Raw genomic sequence first — 19347 nt, forward strand, 5'->3', positions numbered from 1 at the left:
AGGGAAATGGGAGGCTGGGAGGAGGTGGAAACTTGTTTTTTTTTCCTTTTCTCAATAAAATTAAAAAAAATAAATAAATAAAAATAAAAAAACAAAACAAAACAAAAAAAAAGAAATAATAGATAAAAAGTAAAAAAAAAAAAAAGAGAGATTAGCTACCATCCTAATGGCTCTTAACTGGTTCACATAACCAGATTTTTTGAAAAGAGAGACTAGGAGAGGAAGTCCAACAGTCCACACTCCGCGGAGCAGCCAGGACTCCCCATAAAACAAGAGATCCTTTAGACAATCCTGGAGAGTGGCCCTAGGTAAAAGTCATCAGTTGCTCTCAGGCTATGAGGGAGTCAGCTTGAGGACAAGGATGAAAGGGAAACACAGGCTGAGCATGTTGCTATAGTGAGGGACATCTGTGCTTTGTTAGGTTGCGTTCGTATGCTCACACAATGTCTCCGGGAGAACAGGATTGGTTGGAGGGTCCTTTGTTGGTTCTACCTCCTGGGTGGCCCGCTCTTATGTGGAGGTACTGGGAAGAACCAAGTCAGGTTGGAGAGTTCCTAACCAGGAACATAAATGAAAAAAAAAAAAAAAGAAAATGTAGGGATAGAAAAGAAAGCCCCAACTCACCAACAGCTTAGAAAACAAAAATAGGGGTCAACTCACTGAAAACAGCCAAAGGGGGTGAACTCAAGATGTTGGTAGAGAGTTGGGATAGGGCCAGCAGTGGGGCAGCAAGCAAAAAAAAAAAATGCCCAAAAGAGGGTAAGGAGGACCCAAAAAACAAGCAAAAGGGAAAGGTCCATCCATGTTGGGTGCCAGTTGTTGCAGGCTTGTTGCTGCTGCCTGTTGTGCTATTCCCATTTCCCAGGGGGCAGGGGGTGAGAAGATGCAGAGGTAATGACACAGACTCTGAGAGATTCCAATATAGAAGTTCTTTATTGTAAGAAGGTCAAAGGTTTTTATGAGTTAGGGAAATTACACTGCCACAGAAATGTTTTTGGTTGGTCCTTTTGAAACTGGCAGTTGCTGCTGGCGTGTTGTGATTGGCTAGGAGTACCTGTCATTAGTTACTGTACTTTTGGTCTGCTGACATATTGGTTGGGCCAATTTTGCTTATGCATTGTGAGTTTGTATGCACTTGCTTGTGCTATTGCCCTGCCTCAAGCTACATTCGTGGTGACGAGGACTAGAGACTATCAAGAATAAAAAATAGACAATATAATCAGATATGCTTACACACTATCAAGGACTTTCTGTCCAGGTTATTTGAATTGCAAAAACATGAAACTTACAAAAATCTCTAGCCCAGAAAAATATGAAACCCCAGGGAAGAAAAGAAAGACAGGAAGTGAAGGAAATGAATGATGAAGTCAACTGAAGCTAACTTACACTAAGTCATCATGATTGGATAATTAATGTCATTGCAGAAATCTCCAGAATTGCAGCAGAATGTATGTATTGTTAGACCTCCAGAATATTTTTCATTAAATTTACAGAATTTTGTGCACCTCATCTCCGCACTTTCCAGCTTTTTATCTGTGGAAGAAGATAGAAAAAAAGATATACTTTTGAGAGCCAGGATACAACCTCATAGCTGAGTATTTTGGGATGGACAAAGATTTCAATGAAAGAATTTTCTTCCATAGCAGGTAGTGTTCCATGTTGACCTTCCTGTCACACGCCGTTAGGCTACATCTGGGAAAAGCCCCTTTACTACAGGAGACACATGTGCTTAGTGGTGAACTTGGGGTTCTACATGTCAAGGTACATAGCATCCTCTCCCCTCAATTAGACATACACAAATCACTTCCTAAATACACGCTGGGATCCAGACTCAGTGGTGAGTGATTGGGCAGAGAGAGATGACAATAATATTAGCCAGCAAGAACCAGATTCTATGGTTCTTGAATCATACCATGAGAGATGCCAGATGACAGATGAAGCAGGAAGACTTGGGAAGCACCCAGGTGTTGTTTTCTAGAGAAGGTGATTCCAGGCTAAGATAGATCATTAGAAGAGCAAAAGTCACCAGGGCAGAGTGTGATAAATGGTACATTTAAGGACTGATAATTTGTTCTTTTGAATTCTGTTGTGGCTTGAAATAGAACAATCCTCATTGGCTTGAATATTTCAATGCTTGGTCCTCAATTGGTCAAAGTGTTTGGGAAGAATTAAGAAGTGGGGTCTTGGAGGATGTGTGTCACTGGGGAAGAGGCTTGGGGTTTCAAAAGTCAATGCCATTCTCTCTCTCTCTCTCTCTCTCTCTCTCTCTCTCTCTCTCTCTCCCCTTTCTCTCCATCATGGTTGTGACTCAGTATGTAAGTTCTAGTACCTGCCCCAGTTCCATGCCTTTCTGCTTGCCGCCATGCTAGCTACCGTGATCATCATGGACTTTACCCCTAGGACTTTGAGTCAGCCCCAAATTAAGGGTTTTCTTCTATAAGTTGCGTAACTGTGCTGTTTTGTCATGGGAATAGAAAATTAACCAAGACAAACCCTAAATAGCAGAGCTGTTGCAGATTAAGGACTGATGAATATATCAATACAATGGTGGAGAGAAGCCCCATTTACTGAAGATATGCTTAGCTTTACCATTGACAAATGTTGACCCCAACACAGGTTTGGTATATCATACCTAGATATCAGTTGACCCCTTTTCTTTAAGTGCAATACCTTAGAGATGGTGTTTGGAATCCTGAAGGAGAAACAGCAATTATCCAGAACACAGAGCACACACTTACCATTAATCCAATGCCAGGTTCTGCGGATCATACAAGTTTCACCAGGTTGTGTAGTACACGTCTGAATCCCATCAACACACTCCTCATTTTTGTAAGACGGACACAATACACACTTTACCGTGAAAGCTGCAAAGATAAAGACTGCTTAGAGGAGATGGGTGACACTCTGTCACTTTCCAATGGACGCCTAGGTCACCGGACCTCTGGATAGCTTAGCAGCACCCGTGTGTTTGCCTAACAGATGTGCTCAAGCCAACAACATGTCTTAACACCACAGACAAAGCAGGGTGAAATGAGAGGCGGTTTTTAACCTTTAAAATTTCTAGGATTTTAATAAGGGAGTTATTTGTCGGCGGTACATACTGGTTTCAAAGCAGAGAAGAAAGAGACACAGCTTCAGTAGATTTTCCATTTCTCCTGAGCAGACTCTTGCAGCAGGCTATGTTAGTGCCAGATAGCTGGCGATCAGAGATCGCTCCCAGAAAAAACTAGACAGCCTCTAGTGAATTTATAGTCCACTCAGACAACGACAATGGACACTGGGTTCCCGGAAGCAGATCTCAGAGTAAGCTCCTCACACACTGGCAATACACCAAATCCTTCTGTGACTTAAAAATGATTTCCTTATTCCCCTTATATTTCCTTGCTTCAGGTGGTGCTTATGATGTACGTGACCTTTTAGGCAATGTTACCATCAGCAGCACACAGTGGCCCCCTGATTTTCTTCCTGTTTTCATGCTATGAGCTCAAACTGTTCTGCTAATGCTAAAGATCAAAACTAGAGAAGGAAAAACTTTTATTGAGCCTGAGTTGCAGCAGGAGGGGGCTGCCCTGGAGGGTATCTCCAGGATGCTAGAAAGGTGAACGCAGGAGTCTGCTTGTGTAGACAAAAAAATGTGTGAAGGGTTTGTGCACGTCCCTCATCATGGAATGACCATGTTAGCACCCGGTCCTTAACACCAATCAGAGGGTTTGTGTCTGGCTTGGGTGTGAACAGCTGCTGGGCAAGAATTGTTGTCTGTGGTCCATGCTGTTTTGTAAGGCTACGCAGGCTTCCTGAGCACATCCTGGATTGGGGCTGTAGTGACCATCCTCAGTGACTGTAGAGAGTCAAAACAGCCAGGCTGCCATGAGAGAGTCTGGTCAATTGCTGGCAAAGGGGCTAGTTGTCTGATAGTTTCCCTGCTCAAAATTGTCATGCATCAGTGGAGGGCCTGCTTAATTGCCACCTGCTGAATGTTGTCATCAGGTACAGAAAGTATTAGATCGCATTAGCAATAAAGAGTTGCCAGAAGCTCAACATAGAGAGCACTCATTTCTAGTAGCATTAAATGTACCTTATCATGTAATATATATATATATTATATATACAATATTATATATTATATATACAAGGTCTTACTTGTAACCCTGGCTGGCCTGGAACTCACTGTGGAGACCAGAATGGCCTCGTACTCACACAGATCTGCCTGCCATAGAACCATACTCAAAGTTTTCAAAAATTACAGTTTCATTTTTTTCTGTCTTTTTCCTTGTGTTTATATGTGATGATTTTTGGTATGGATTTTTTTATTTAAGTTTTTTTTTTTCATTTTACATACCAGCCTCAGCTCCCCCTCCCTCCCCTTCTCCTGCCCCTTCCCGCCTCACCCCATCCACTCCTAGGGGGTAAAACTTCCTATTGAGTCCCAAATTGATCAAATACCATCACCTTGCTGGTAAAATGTTTTAATTACAGAATAATTTATAGCTTTGTTGTTCCATGCAAGGGTGCTCTTGGCTATATTGTATATTTCCTTTTCTAGAACTGGTTTCAGGTATTTATCTGAGGAGTCACGTTCATGTCAGTGGGAAACTTTATAGTTTACAACTGGGGCATCATAGGCGTTCATTGATATGAAGTTGGTCATTATTTCTATATTTTGTGGAGAGAAATAAAAAAATCTTCTTTATTATTTGATTTTTCTATTTTGTTTTAACAGTACCTGTTGTACAAGTTTGAATGTGGCTTGAATTTTGTTATTAAAGATAACATCTTACCCTATTTTTAACTGTATAAAAGTCTCCTTATGTAATTCAGTACCATGTATATTCAAAATACTTAATTAAAAGGTACACATACTAAGAATTTTACACTCAAATATATAACCATGGGATTATTTTCATAGTCCTTTTAATAACTCAGTGACCTTTTTGGTATTCTTTTCCTTACACTGACAACAAGATTTTGTATTGAAGGATCTATCAGTTAGTCTATCAAGTGAGTGAAAGTAAACACAGTCTAAGGTAGGGGCTGTTCTGATATCCAATAGGGCACAAGCAAAAATTACTCAAAAGAGATAAAGAACACCAAAGCATAATATAAATGAAACAATCTTTATAGAACCTATAATGGTGATACATATATATGCAAGAGTTGGGACTCCCATTTTCATAAATAATCACAAATGGGCATAACAGTCTCATAGACCCAAGAGTAGCAGGTCCTTTAATACCTCACTCCGATCTTCAGATAGATCCTTCAAACTCAACTTCAGCAAATAATCCCAGTGAGATGGCTCAGCAGGCTTCAGAGACACTCCACAGACACTGGCTTCCAAGCCTGGTTATCCAAATCCAATCTGGGAACTCACATGGTATGATAAGAACAGAATGGACTCTCAAATGTGGTCCTCTGACATTTCCCACTATGACCTATAGTTCCTACTTGCCTGCACACACACACACACACACACACACACACACACACACACACACACACAGGGAGAGAGAGAGAGAGAGAGAGAGAGAGAGAGAAACTAAATATAACTTTAAAGGTTTAAATCAAGAATTTAAGACTACCACTGCATCATAGTGTACCTAATCATTATTTGCAGAATATTTCATTTGACAGAAAAAAGTTAATATTCTTTTCCATGCCTGTAGAAACTTCTCTAAATGAAATGTCACTTAAGGAACAAAATGCGGTTTAAGAAGTACCAAAAATCAAAATAACATCTTATAATTTTTAGGCCTAGTGTAATAAAACAAAAAATAAATAATTATAAAAGAGAAATCATAAATACTGCAAAATATTTGAAGGTGTTGGGGTGGGGCTTATCAAAGCTTGGTAACAGAGAGTCCCAGGACAACCAGTTGTATGTACAACAGTGTTTCTATCCTGTCTGCTGCCCTCCGTTCCCAACACTATGTGGAAGGATGTTCAAGATTCAACTCTGTAAGCCCTAGCATTGGTTTATGCTTATCCTTGGATGACCAGCATCCTGATGATCAGCTGTCTTTGCTGTGTGCAGGAATGCAGGGTCTTTGGCCCTTCTTACAGATACCACTTGCCTCACACAGAAATGTATCCAAGTGAGATCTGCTGTTCTTTCAGATAACAGCCACTTGGACACTCCAATCCCAGCTCCCTCACATCACTCCTTGGCTTTCCCAGAGTTGTGGGAATGTTCAAAAAGGAGAAAGAAGCTTCTTTTTTGGGGGGAGGGACAAAATGTTAAACATTAGTTTACAATTTAAAGATAGGAAAACTGAGAATTTTTCACACATTGACTCTATTCACATTATTTTCATCCTTCCTCTTCCTCCTCCAACTCCTCTGGTGTCCCTCCTCCCCAACCCCGTTCAAATTCACAAATTCTGATTTTTTAATTAGTATTGTTATACATACACAAGTGTATCTAACATATATGCATGTGTGTGTGTACGTTCGTATGTATAGCCTGGTGAATCTCTTTAGTTTTGCTTGCATACATTAATTAGTATTAAATGTTGTCCACCTGGGATTGGATAACCCATCACAGGGCTTGAATATGGAGAGAACTGGCTCGTCCTTTCTCATTGGACACAATTACCTGTAGTTCTTTATCTAGGGGTAGAGCCTTAAGAAATTTCCCCCTTACCCACTGATATGCTAACTATTGTCATTGTACAGGTCTTGCTGAGGCAACCCTACTCCTGAGATCTCATGGGTACATCCTCCCTGTCATATAGAGAAGTTAACACCTCGGAGCAGATGTTCTGGTTCTCTACTCTTACCATCTTTTGGGACCCTCTTGTGTGACGATTCCTGAGTTTTAAGAGTGGGTGTTTGTAGGTGTAACAGCTGTCTGTGGGAACCCCATTTTTCCTCTTTGCATTTTGATCAGTTCTAGGCACTCACGAAACAAGAAGAGTGTAAGTTTATGTATTTCACCACGTTGCTTTCTGCATCACTCCAGTTTGCTCCCCACCCCAAAGGAAGGGACACCAGAAGTTTAGATAATTGATGAATACTCATAAAGACCCCGGTTACAACACAGGATAGGTACTGTCACCTAAGAGAGGAAAGCTAAGTGGTCTGTGCTTACCCAGGACATAAGAAACACACACTGTCTTTAGCTAAGTGCTTCTTGTCTTGGCGCAAGCAGGGGCACAGCCAGACCTAGGACCTTATGCTGGAGTAGCCACAGGGGAGGTGAAAAGTGAAACATGCCCCCAGCAATACTGAAGCATGCATCGGCATCTCATTTATATTTTTTCATGATCTGAGTTGATCTACTGACCAGGAGGTCTGTTCCTCAAGGAACAGGTGCCAATGAGATATGAACTCAAATTGTTGGATTCAGAGTCCAGAACGTTAACCATTATACCATGGGAGCTGGTACCAAGGTGAGATAGGATGACTTAATTTTTTTTCTGTTTTTTTGAGCATTCACTAAAGTATATTTTAGATAAAACACCAATAATAAAAAGTCAATACTAGCCTACTCTTTTGCTCCATCGACTCTTGGGTAGAAGATTCCCAGCTCCCTTTGCTTCTGTTCACACTGATATAGCTGGGGAGAAGATGCTGCAAGAGAGAGTTTTGTTAAGATGTACACTAGTATAAGTCACACCAGGTGTCTGAGACTTTCTTTGGGCCTCAAAGGACAATTGACATTCAATATGTACAGTCTGTGCTCCTATAAGATTAATAATGTATTTTATAAGATATGTGTTTTACACAAGTGTCTACATGTTTGTATATTATTGATGAAAATAGATACCCTGTGTCAAGTTAGAATGCTGATCAATTTTGGTGGTGTTTTCAATACCTTTTAACTTTACACAGTTTGATTTATTTAAAAATTTCAAAATCCTTCAGTGAGTTCAATTGTCCTTCCATTCTGTTTGCCCTCTAAGGAATAGCTAATGATAGCATAGCATAGTTGTCACCAATAATTACCCAATACGTAGGTATGTGTTATATGCAATGTTAAGTAAATATAATATGATTACTTATAAATTTTCAGACATAATTATTGGTATTTTACCTTTTTCCTCTCTTCTTCCTGTAATTTATATTCTTTCCTCTTCCTCGTGAAAGTTCCTCCTCCCAGTCCTCCCTCCTTCTTCAAGTCACTGCGTTCCGCGATTCACCTTTCTCATCCTCTCGCTAAGGCTCCTTTTTAAATCCTCCCAGATTCCGTGTTTACTACAGGTCCTTGCTTCTTAATAAGAGCACTCGGATTTTACTCGAGGAACACTGGAGACTGAGAGTAGTGAAATGGAGGGAGTTTGTTCTATGACCTTCCTAAGTTGAGCACCAGCTTAGAAGGGCAAGGTGCTCTGGTCAAGCGCACAGAACACTCTATAAACTGAATGTGAGGCTCTTCCTGCCTTTTCTGAATAACCAGAAGGGTACGATCTTATGAGAAGTTTATTTCATGATGAACACACAGAGGGAAACTGAGAGATGACCGCAGGAAGAAATAGGGCACAGGGATATGGTTGTTATTGCTGAAGGAACTGGCAGTTAGTGAAAGTCCTTATTCACTACTTGGCCAATATATCTGTTACAGAAATCTTCACCTTTGCAGCAAAAGGTAGAAATCTTCAAACTTCCATAATACATGTTTTCAGCCAAACATGCATTAGAACAGTCCAGTTCGGTGTGATTGTGGACCCATCTTCCTAGAAGAAAAAAAAAGCATTTATACTTAGTGCCCCAAACAACACTTGGCACTCACAGTGAATGAATTCACTGTGAGACTTTCTCCCCCAGTATCAACCCTGTTTTCCAGAGCAGGAATACATGAACCTCTTAGCAAGGATGGAACGCATTACCTGTTTTTGAGAATATGAAGAAATTCCTGGTTCTGCATCCAGGACCGTATTTCGTAGTGCAGTTGCTCTTGCCTACCAGACAGTGTCCTCTTTTGAAAGACTTGCAGACCATGCACACTGTAGCCTGAGCTAGGGAAAGCAGATGCAAAGGGTGAACAAGAATTGAAACAATTCCCGATAGAACATCCCCATTGTCTCAGTGTGTGGGTGCACCCCTCGCGGTCCTGAGTTCCTTGCTCATGCTCCCTCTCCTTCTGCTCCTGATTTGAACCTTGAGATTTCTGTCCGGTGCTCCAATTTGGGTCTCTGTCTCTGTCTCCTTTCATTGCCTGATGAAGGTTAATATTCAGGAGGATAACTATATGTTTTTCTTTGGGTTCACCTTTTTATTTAGCTTCTCTAGGATCGTGAATTATAAGCTCACTGTCCTTTATTTATGGCTAGAAATCAAATATGAGTGAGTACATCCCATGTTCCTCTTTTTGGGTCTTTTGATCCTACTGCACATACTGGCTTTGGGGGAGCCTAGGCAGTTTGGATGCTCAACTTACTAAACCTGGATGGAGGTGGGCGGTCCTTGGACTTCCCACAGGTCAGAGAACCCTGATTACTCTTCAAGCTGATGAGGGAGAGGGACTTGATGGGGGAGGGGGAGGGAAATGGGAGGCAGTGGCGGGGAGGAGGCAGAAATTCTTAATAAATAAATAAATTAAAAAAATAAAGGTATTTTTAAAAAAAACAAAAAAAAACAAACAAAAAAAAAGAATTAAAACAGTTACTAACACTTGAAGATGAGGCATTGAGAGATAGAGTAGAACCCTTAGGAATTTTCCTCATGAGACTTCAGGTTCTGATATATTGCATCAAATTGGGTCCCTGGCTTCCTTGAAAAGCTGAGAGTTTGACACCACAATGTTGATTGCATAGGAAATAAAGCGATAGGCCATCTTTTGTATACAACATTGTTGTGTAAAAATGTATTAAAGTATCTAAGTTAATCTGGCACCTAAAGTTCTTTTTGAAGTGCATGAGAAGAGTAATAATAACATCATGGGACTAACACAAAAATAGACCTGCCGATCAATGGAATAGAATAAAGGGCCCAGATATATGGCCATGTAACTACAAGCGCGTGGTTTTTGACAAAGGTGTCAAAAAGACACATTGGAGATAAGAGAATCCTCAGCAAATGATTCAGAGAAAACCAGATACCTTCACGTAGAAGAATTAACTAGACCATTTTCTCCCACCTTGCACAGACATCAGCTCCAAACTTAGTAAAGACCTTGATGTGAAAGCGAACCTGCTAGAAGAAAAGGTACGCCTCCAAGAAATAGGCGTAGGTAAGGTCTTCCTGAACAGGAAGGACTCTAGTCCCTTGGGAAATAATGTCAACAATCCGAAAATGAAACTTAGACAAGATAAAAAATGAGGGCTTATGGTGACACAGGGAGAAAACACCAAGACAGGGAAAAGTTGTCCCCCCACGATCTGACCTGATTGTACCCCTGAGAAAGGCAGAGAATTCTGATTCCACCAACACAGATGAATGGCCACAGGCACAATATGTGTTTTCCGAAAGACAACTTGTGAAAGGTAACGAACAAATTGTTTGCTTAGTGTTAGATGATAAATTCCAAGAGACGCCTCAATCAAGGGTGTTATGGATGATTGTGCTTACTCAGACGGTGGTAACTATAACCAGGACTTCTTACACACACCCCCTTTTCTCTGGATCTTAATGGCACCTTCTATAAATCCACCTTCCAACTTTGTTTATTGAGAAAAAATATCTTAACTTTATTATAAATACTTGGCAATGCTACAAAGAAGGGAGGCAGGATACTATCAGAGATGTAACCACACAGCTGCCCTGCCCTGTTATGTGCCTGTAGGAAATGGTGTCTCTCCTTTGAAAAGCCTACACATGACTTACACCTCTCTCTCTGTCTCAGCACCTCTTTTCCTATTTTTTTTTAAAAAAATCCACCTTTGATTTATCCTGAAATTAATTTCTTTTTTCGAGCCACAAATCCCGGTTTTGCCCAGGGAAGCAGTCTCTGAAGCATGCTTCACAGGCAGTTGCAGGTAGAGTTTGCAGCTCTGTCCCTGCCACTGGCAGGAGGAAAGCATGAAGCTGAAAGTCTAACACAGCCAAGGGAATTACCAGTTGAAGGAAGAATGAAGAGGCAGCCTAGGGAGTCAATAAAACCTTTGCCAGATATGCATCACACAGAGGACTGATATCTAAAATATAAAAGAAAAAAAAACCTGAAGAAATCAGTAAGAAAACAAACTCCTCAGGTTTTAAAAATGGCACTGGATAGAGAGCTCTCGAAAAGAGAATATAAAGCACTGATAAGTATATATGTATTTTTTAAACATGTTGAACATTCCTACTCTCAAGAAATATACAAATAAAACTACTTTAGGATTTCATCTCACACCAGCCAAGGTGAGAAAAGAAAAGATAATAAACGCTGCCGTGGATTCGAGCAAAGGGAAGCCCTTACACTTTCATTGAAGATGTAACTGGTACAGCTCCAAAGGAAATCAATGTAGAGGCTTTTAGAACAGCTAAAAGCAGAAATACCACATGGTACAAACTTACGACTCCTAGAACATACCACCCCAAACTATACGCTACCTTAGAGATACTGGCATGCTCGTTGCTGACCTATTCACAATAGTTAGGAAGTAGAATCACCCTAGCTGTTCTGAAGCTTACATGACAGTGTGGTTTAAGGACACAGTGGATTTCATTCACTTACAAAGAAAAGGGAAATTTACAGGAAAATAGGGCTTAAACTAAAAATAAAATCTTATAATGAATGTCTTGAGTAACTCAGCCCCAGAAAGACAAACAACATATGTTCTCTCTGTTATATCGAGCCTATCCTTGAATTTTTAGATTTGTGTGTTTAATCTATAGTGTTTGTAGAGGCCAGAGAAAATAGAAAGGGAACACTGGGAGGTGGTAATAGTGGAACACATGTGGCGTGCACATAGAAGAGGGGAATACTGGGGCTGGAAATACTTAAACAGGGATTGAGCAGAGGGATAGAGGAGAAGGTTAAGTAAAACTAAGAATATATGGATAAGCTCTTATGGAAACCCAATACTTTGTAAGCAAATAAAAAATATAGATAAAATGGAAACTCACTACTTTTTAAGCTAATTAAAAATACAATTTTAAAAAAGAGTTTAAAACAAAAGTACAACGCATGGGTGGACAAAGCTTCCCAGAGGAGTTGGGTTATCGCTGAGCTACTCCAGTGATGGAGGAAGGTCATTGGTTGATTAAATAAAGAAGCTGCTTGACCTGATAGGTTAGAACATAGGTGGGAGGAGCAGACGCTGGGAGGAAGAGGAAGTGAGGTCAGAGACTCGACAGCTCTTCTCTCAGGGGGCAGACGCCTCAGAGAGACACGGGATGCTCTACTCTTGCGGGCAGAGGCGAGAGCTCTGCTCTCTGAGGCACACGCGATGAAGCTCCGACCCAGGATGGACATAGGCTAGAAGCTTCCCGGTAAGCGCACCCAGCTGTGCTACACAGATTATAAGAAATGGGCTAGTCCAGGTGAGAGAGTTAGCCTAGAAGACGCTAGATAGAAATGGGACAAGCAGTGATTAAAAGAATACAGTGTCTGTGTAATTATTTCGGGTAAAGCTAGCCGGAGGCGGCCGGGGTGCAGCCGGGGTTCTGGGGGTGCAGCCCCGCCGCACCTATTACTACAGATGGCCCCCAGGGGTAATGGGGACGCAGCTCCTCCGCACCTATTACTACACTCCAGTGCTAGGTGTGGAGTATCTCCCTCTGAGCTATTGTTTAGGAAGATCTCAGAGGTTCCCCAAACAACACAGGCCATTGCTACCAGTCCTGGTCTTCCCATCAGAACTGGATGGGAAGACCCCATTGCTGAAGATACAATGCGCTTTAGCTGTGGGCCATAAAGAAATCAAACTGGAAGGATCCGAAAACTTGCTTCATGCTGGCTAATGCTACAGTGCCAGAAATGCTCGGCGGGGTTTGGGGGGCTACAATTCATCAATTGCATTGTCTGCTAGTGAGCCCTACATGGTCCATTACTGCCATGTCAGGTAAATGTGCTCAGCGGTGTGACAGTGCAGCAAAGGTTATATGGGTAACCAACTGTTTTTGATGCAATCTAAAGATGGCTTCACTGGAGGAACTTGTGCCTGATGCCATAAAACTGGACAAAATCCCATGTCTCAAAGTGTCAGAGGTCTTGAAGGAGAACCTACTACTGGTTTTTTGCTTTTTTATGCTTTTGCTTTTTTGTTCGTTTGTTTGTTTTGCTAAATGGACTTGCCAAGCTACCCTGTTAGAATTTATGTATGTCGCCAAAGATCAGTGTTGCCCTAGCCCTTGGCCAGAGAAACTTCCCTCTTCAGTGGTCAGTGGTCAATGCGGAGACTCACAACTGGTCAAAGTGCTAAGAATAAGTGACTATTGAGAGTGCAGCCCTGAGTAGTATGACTGTGTCACTGCCCTCACAGTGTTCAGGAGCACTGTGGGAGAGGAGGTGAAAAGACTGTGAGAATTGGAGGATGGGAAACTGGCTGTGAAATGTTACCTCCCGGAGACGCCATGTTCAATGCACTCGAGCACTCATAGCGGCTGTGTGTACTGGTGCAAGACCTGCACAGTTTCAAACCACTCCACAGTCCATCGTGGACTCGGGGAGGGATTCTGAGGTCTCCTGCCTCTCTGAGGAACTACTGGCCATTAGCATGCTGCAAGGTAGGGAGTTGGTTTTTTCCTGGTGATGTAGCTTCTGAAATACCTACCACTCATGCTCATAGCAGTGAGCCAAATGAAACTCAGTGGTTTAAAAGAAAAAAGAGACATAAATGGAGGGGGAGGACTTGTCGAGAAACTCTTTAGAAGGAGTGAGAAAGCAACAAAAGTAACTGGACATGGTAAAAATAAAAGAAATAGAGATCGAAACTAAAAACACTCATGGAACCAGTGAGATAAAACAAGAGGTACCTGCTGTCAAGCCTGATGATTTGAGTTCAGTCCTTGGGAACCACTTGGAAAAGCAAGAGAATCAACTCCCAGACATTGTCTTCTGGTCTCCACATGTATGCCATGGCATGTGCTTCTGTACTCACACACACACACACACACACACACACACACACACACACATGCACACACATGCACACTCACATACACATATAAATAATAAATGTAATGAAAATAATATGCATGAGGAATATATATTGTCTTGGCACCAAAGAAGGGGGGGAAGCTTACAGCATTTCATAGCATATACCCTCTCCCCAAAGACATCTGATAATCAGACCTACTGATCAAAACAATGCACTTGATATGAAAAACTGACTTAAGATAATCTCTTCAGTGGCCTCTTCCTAACAGAGGATAGGCAGCTTGTACAGTCTTAAGCTGCTACTGGGGGTCAGGCAGGGAGATTTGAGGACATAGATGTACAAGGACACACAAACTCATTCTTACCTAGGGAGTGACTGACCCCACTTAGACACCTGGGGAGAGACCTGACCTCTTACTCCAGCGGGAGCGGGTGGAATTAACACAAAGATCCCTATCCTACTAAATCAGCTTGTGACAGAATCCTGACCTTGATTTCCCTCTGCTCCCACACACCCCTAGCCCAGCTATCCAGGACATCTCCAGTCCCTGTCCTTGTCCCATTTCAGCCTCCGAGGACTCTCTCTCTCACCTTGGAAGAACACAAGAGTAAAAGCCCCCAGCAGAAGGAGGAGCATGAACTTGCCCATCTCAGTCTGTGCTGGCAGAGGACACAGCAGAGCAGGGGCAGCAAGTGCTCAGGAGAGATCAGGGTAATGAGAGCAGGCTGCAGAGTTTGCGCTGAGCTGCTCCCAGGATGTGGGCAGGAGCTTCCTTCCACACCTGCCAGTGGGTGTTTTGCCAGTGCCCAGGTTCAGGAAAGCATCCCACAGAACCAGTTCCTTCAGAGCTCCAGAGGGCAAAGGATGCCCCTGGATCCCTCTCAAATTCCTTTACGGGTGAAACTAGGATTGTTTAATTCCTAAGTGAGATCCCTAAGGTAAAGTTCGGAGCAGGACCATGGGCCTTTTATTCCTTTCTAATCTTGGCAATGGTGAGGTAATTAAAACAACAGAACCATGTTCAATATGTTCTGTAAACCAGGGTGTGTAACATAGCCCTTGTGTCTCATTTATAGGAGATCTTTGGGACTATAGTAGACCACAGTAGAAACTCAGCAAATGGCATCCAGATAACACATGTAAAAGGGACATTGTAGATTCGTGTTTTATACTCTGTATAAAACAATTTTTCCTCATGTAAAGTCTTAGCTGCCTAGTTTCTAAATACCTTTATTAGCCAAGTAGGATTTTCCCAAACATAGACCAAATTTCTAAACCACACTCAGCTAAAATACTCATAATTTGTACATGTTTCCTGATAGCCTAGCCTGTGTCTGTGGCACACAGGCCATAAAATACAAAATAGTCCCCTAATTTTTAAAATTGTATTTCTACTGATATTCCCTAAGGTGTTATGGCTATGCCATCATACTTAAAAATCCAACCCCCCACCACCAGACACTCAGCGTGCCTGTACATCAAGCCAGGGGAAGAAGAAAGAGTACTGGGCAAGTTCATCAGCTGAACACACTGGGACTAGGGAACATCTCAGGTGGCAGAAGCTGTCTTATGCTCTCTCTGCCATTTTCCCTGTATATGAGCCCTTCATGACAGAGCCCTTCAGAGAGACTTGCTGTGCATAGTTCATGAAGAGTGAGCAGATCAGGTACCCTGTTCTCATTAATGACTAAGCAAATAATAAAAAATGAATGGCTGGCTGGCTAGATAGATAAATGGATGGATGGATGGATGGATGGATGGATGGATGGGTGGGTGGATGATTGGATGGATAGTTGGGTGAATGGGTGGATGAATGGATGCATGGATGGACAGATGAATGGATGGATGAATGAATAGATGGATGGATGGGTGGATGAATGGATGGATGGATGGACAGATGGATGAATGGATGGATGAATGAATAGATGGATGGATCGATGGGTGGATGGATGGATGGGTGGGTGGATGATTGGATGGATAGTTGGGTGAATGGGTGGATGAATGAATAGATGGATGGATGAATAGATGGATAGATGGATGGATGAATGAATAGATGGATGGATGGGTGGATGGATGATTGAATGGTTGTCTCTGTGTAGAAGGCAATGGCTGGAGACTGATAACTAGGATCACAGATTCACCCCACTCTGAGAATCTGGTGCACATCATGCTTTATGAGTATGACTAGTAGATATGAGAGCTCTTTGCCTAGCTTCCCATCACAAAGACAGTGCATCAAACACTGGAAGAGTCCAAGATAATTTGCCCAGACACAAACTGATTCCTTGTGCTGTATCACCCGATGTAATATCACCACTGTGTCCTCTATACCTCTCTAACACTAACAAAAGAATTCTGAGTTCTCACAGTTCTTAAGCCTTACTACCCCCGCTGCAATCATTCTAGGAAACAGCCCCCCCCCAAAAAAAACCAAAAAGCAGAGAGGTAAACAGGACTTGTCAAATTAATGCTGTTACTAATGATCATATTTGTCCTTGTGAGGCATCAATTTGTTCACCAGCTATGATTTTATGTTCTTTTTCTTTTAATATAAAACTTATTTATTTATGTGTGTATGTCTATGTTGATGTGTGTATCACAGCACTTGTGTAGAGATTAGAGAACAACATTTATTGAGTTGGTTCTTTCTACCTTATACATGAGTTGTGGGGATGAAATCCCAGCTGTCAGGCTTATGTGTTAAATGCTTTTATCTGTTGAACAATTTCATTGATCCTAGATAAACTATTTTTAAAACCTGGAATACACTTAAGAGCTATAAAAGAGACTAAGCATCCTGAGGTTATACTCTAATGTAAAAGTGACATGCAAGGGGCCAGCTGAAGTCAGTGGGTAGTTTGCCTTGGAACTATTTACCATTTCTGAAAATCTTGAGTATTCTTTAAAAACATTATGTGTATGTGTAATTGTGTGGCACATGTGTGTGCAGTGCTTACAGAGCTCAAAAGAGGGTGTCTGATCCCCTAGAGCTGGAGTTACAGGCCTTTGTGAGCTCCTGACATGGGTCCTCTGGAACCTGTGCTCTCAACTGCTGTGTCTCCCCAGCTCCTTGAGTATTGCTTTGGTATCCTTGTGGGAAACAGGGGATAGAACACAAAACCACAGGGTCCACATGCACAGACACAAATGTGCACCTGAAGACACACATGGGCCCACAGACACATGATCATGCATAACACACACACATACACACACACACACACACACACACACACACACACACACACAAAGTGAAGTATTGAACATAAGTTGTGAATGCTACATATTTCCCGAAATAGAATGGGAACTTGAAAACATTTTCCCCAAATAGAAACTATAAAAAAATAAGATAAAATATATGAGAAAAGAAAGTCTCTCTCTTTCTCTGCCCCTCACAAAATAATATAACAGTTATAGAAGAACACTCCTCAGCAGTAAAATAAATCAACATGTATTCATAAATTATTTTCTTCATACTTTTGTGAACCAAGAGAAACAAAAAGAAGGGAGCCATTCATCATTACCGACTGGAAATAATCATTTAAGATTTCTCAAAACACAGGCATAAAATTATTAAACAAGTTTTTTTCCCATGAATTCTGCGGTGAAGTATTCACTATGCAGTCTTCTATAACTTATATAAGTCACTTTTGGACATTTATACATGATGATTTATTTTACTGCTGAGATTTACATTCTTAATGTAACACAATATGTGCTATCAGGCAGGGTTTACATATCAGCCCGATAACATGGAAACAATGATCTGGGTAAATATCTTGAGGAAATTTTTAGTTGTCAAATTGATATTCTAAGAAAAGAAGGGTGAATCCCCTCACAGAGGTATTCTTCACAATTTATCTTTTTTTTTTAAGGATGTGGGTAATAAAGAAAGCTCTACTTTCTTACATCTATAAGAATGGCCAAGATCAAAAACACTGATGACAACTTATGCTGAAGAGGTTGTGGGGTAAAGGGAACACTCCTCCACTGCTGGTGGGAGTACAAACAAGTACAGTCCCTTTGGATATTAGAATGGTGATTTCTCAGAAAATTAGGAAACAACCTTCCTCAAGACCCAGTAATACCACTTTTGGGTATATACCCAAAGGATGCTCAATCATAACACAAGGACATGTGTTCAGCTGTATTCATAACAGCATTATTTGTAATAGCCAAGACCTGGAAAAAAACCTAAATGTCTCTCGACCAAAGAATGGATAATGAAAATGTGGTACATTTGCACAATGGAGTACTACACAGCAGAAAAAATTAATGACATTTTGAAAATTTTAGGCAAATGGATAAATCTAGAAAACATCATATTGAGTGAGGCAACCCAGATCCAGAAAGACAAATATTATATGTACTCAGTCATAAATACCTTTTAGACATAATGAAAACCGGCCTACAATTCACAATCCCAGAGAACCTAGACAACAATGAGGACCCTAAGAGAGAAAAACATGGATCTAATCTACATGGGAAATAGAAACAAAGCAAGATCTCCTGAGTAAATTGGGAGCATGGGGACGTTGGGATAGGGTTGAAGGGGAGGAGACAAGCAGGAAGGGGAACAGAGGAAAAGGTATAGCTCAATAAAATAAAAACAAAACAAAGCAAAAAAATCCCTCTACTTAGGTATTTATGGGACATTGCTATACTAAGAAAAGTCTATAGCATCAATCTCATGATGGAAACATAAACGGACATGTTGGAAGATCATAATAGCTGCATTTCCATGTTAAATTTACCAACCCCCATCATGCCTGACTCTCAGACTCTCCTAAAGTTAGCTGAGGTCTAATTATCCACATTTATGCCTTAAGTCTAAACTTAATTACCAATAAAGGTCCCTTTCCTCCTACAAAGAATCCCAGACTTCAGTGTATTGCATGGCCAGCCTACACTGAGGCCACCAGACGAAATATCCCCCACAATACAGAAAGTCCCTCCTCTGACCATTCCAGACAGTGGGTGGCCAGAACCACCGCGAGCTTCCAGGCCTACACTAACGGTACCAAATCTTCCAATGATGGAGCCTTGGCTGAGACCTAACAAGGCTAAATGTTCTGGTCAGAGCACAGAACTTTCTAGACACATTTAAGTTTGAATCCCTATTCCAGCATTTTCAAAACCTGAGATAAGTAAGTCATTGAGAATCCACCATAAATGGGTTAAGCCCATCTCATGAAGTCTCATGGGTGTGTGTGTGTGTGTGTGTGTGTGTGTGTGTGTGTGTGTGTGTGTGTGTGTGGTGGCTAGAGAGCGGGTGAGGTACATATAGAGAGGCTTCTTTCATTATACCGCCTATAACCTCACCATGCTATAGCAAAATAAGTAAAATAAGTTCATCCATTAATTCAACAAATAATTGAGTATC

The 19347-nt window shown here is 41.4% G+C and overlaps 2 protein-coding genes across 2 annotated transcripts; both read right to left on the reverse strand.

Moving 5' to 3' along the window:
* Positions 1-1387: 1387 nt before the first annotated feature.
* LOC101987564 (prostate and testis expressed protein 4-like) lies at positions 1388-3150 on the reverse strand. The gene is made up of 3 exons (XM_005347030.2): positions 3102-3150; positions 2739-2864; positions 1388-1533 (listed from the first exon to the last, which is right to left on the reverse strand). The coding sequence occupies exons 1-3, from the start codon at positions 3148-3150 to the stop codon at positions 1388-1390; spliced, it is 321 nt and encodes a 106-aa protein (XP_005347087.1).
* A 5364-nt stretch (positions 3151-8514) lies between these two features.
* LOC113456061 (prostate and testis expressed protein 2-like) lies at positions 8515-14612 on the reverse strand. Its single transcript, XM_026778994.1, has 3 exons — positions 14555-14612; positions 8826-8954; positions 8515-8672 (listed from the first exon to the last, which is right to left on the reverse strand). Exons 1-3 carry the CDS (start codon positions 14610-14612, stop codon positions 8515-8517), a joined length of 345 nt encoding a protein of 114 aa, XP_026634795.1.
* Positions 14613-19347: the final 4735 nt, after the last annotated feature.

The sequence above is a fragment of the Microtus ochrogaster genome, chromosome 5 (genome assembly GCF_000317375.1).
Source record: "Microtus ochrogaster isolate Prairie Vole_2 chromosome 5, MicOch1.0, whole genome shotgun sequence".
In the NCBI taxonomy this organism is placed as follows: Eukaryota; Metazoa; Chordata; class Mammalia; order Rodentia; family Cricetidae; genus Microtus; species Microtus ochrogaster.

What these genes read in the sequence shown, in the direction of transcription:
- LOC101987564 (XM_005347030.2), bottom strand. Translation starts at nt 3,150, where the DNA reads ATGGAAAATCTACTGAAGCTGTGTCTCTTTCTTCTCTGCTTTGAAACC. An exon ending in TCTTCTCTGCTTTGAAACCA is followed by an intron (nt 2,865 to 3,101) that starts GTATGTACCGCC and finishes TTATCTTTGCAG; the next exon opens with CTTTCACGGTAAAGTGTGTA. An exon ending in AACCTGGCATTGGATTAATG is followed by an intron (nt 1,534 to 2,738) that starts GTAAGTGTGTGC and finishes CTTCTTCCACAG; the next exon opens with ATAAAAAGCTGGAAAGTGCG.
- LOC113456061 (XM_026778994.1), bottom strand. Translation starts at nt 14,612, where the DNA reads ATGGGCAAGTTCATGCTCCTCCTTCTGCTGGGGGCTTTTACTCTTGTG. An exon ending in TACTCTTGTGTTCTTCCAAG is followed by an intron (nt 8,955 to 14,554) that starts GTGAGAGAGAGA and finishes TGCTTTCCCTAG; the next exon opens with CTCAGGCTACAGTGTGCATG. An exon ending in CTTCATATTCTCAAAAACAG is followed by an intron (nt 8,673 to 8,825) that starts GTAATGCGTTCC and finishes TTTTTCTTCTAG; the next exon opens with GAAGATGGGTCCACAATCAC.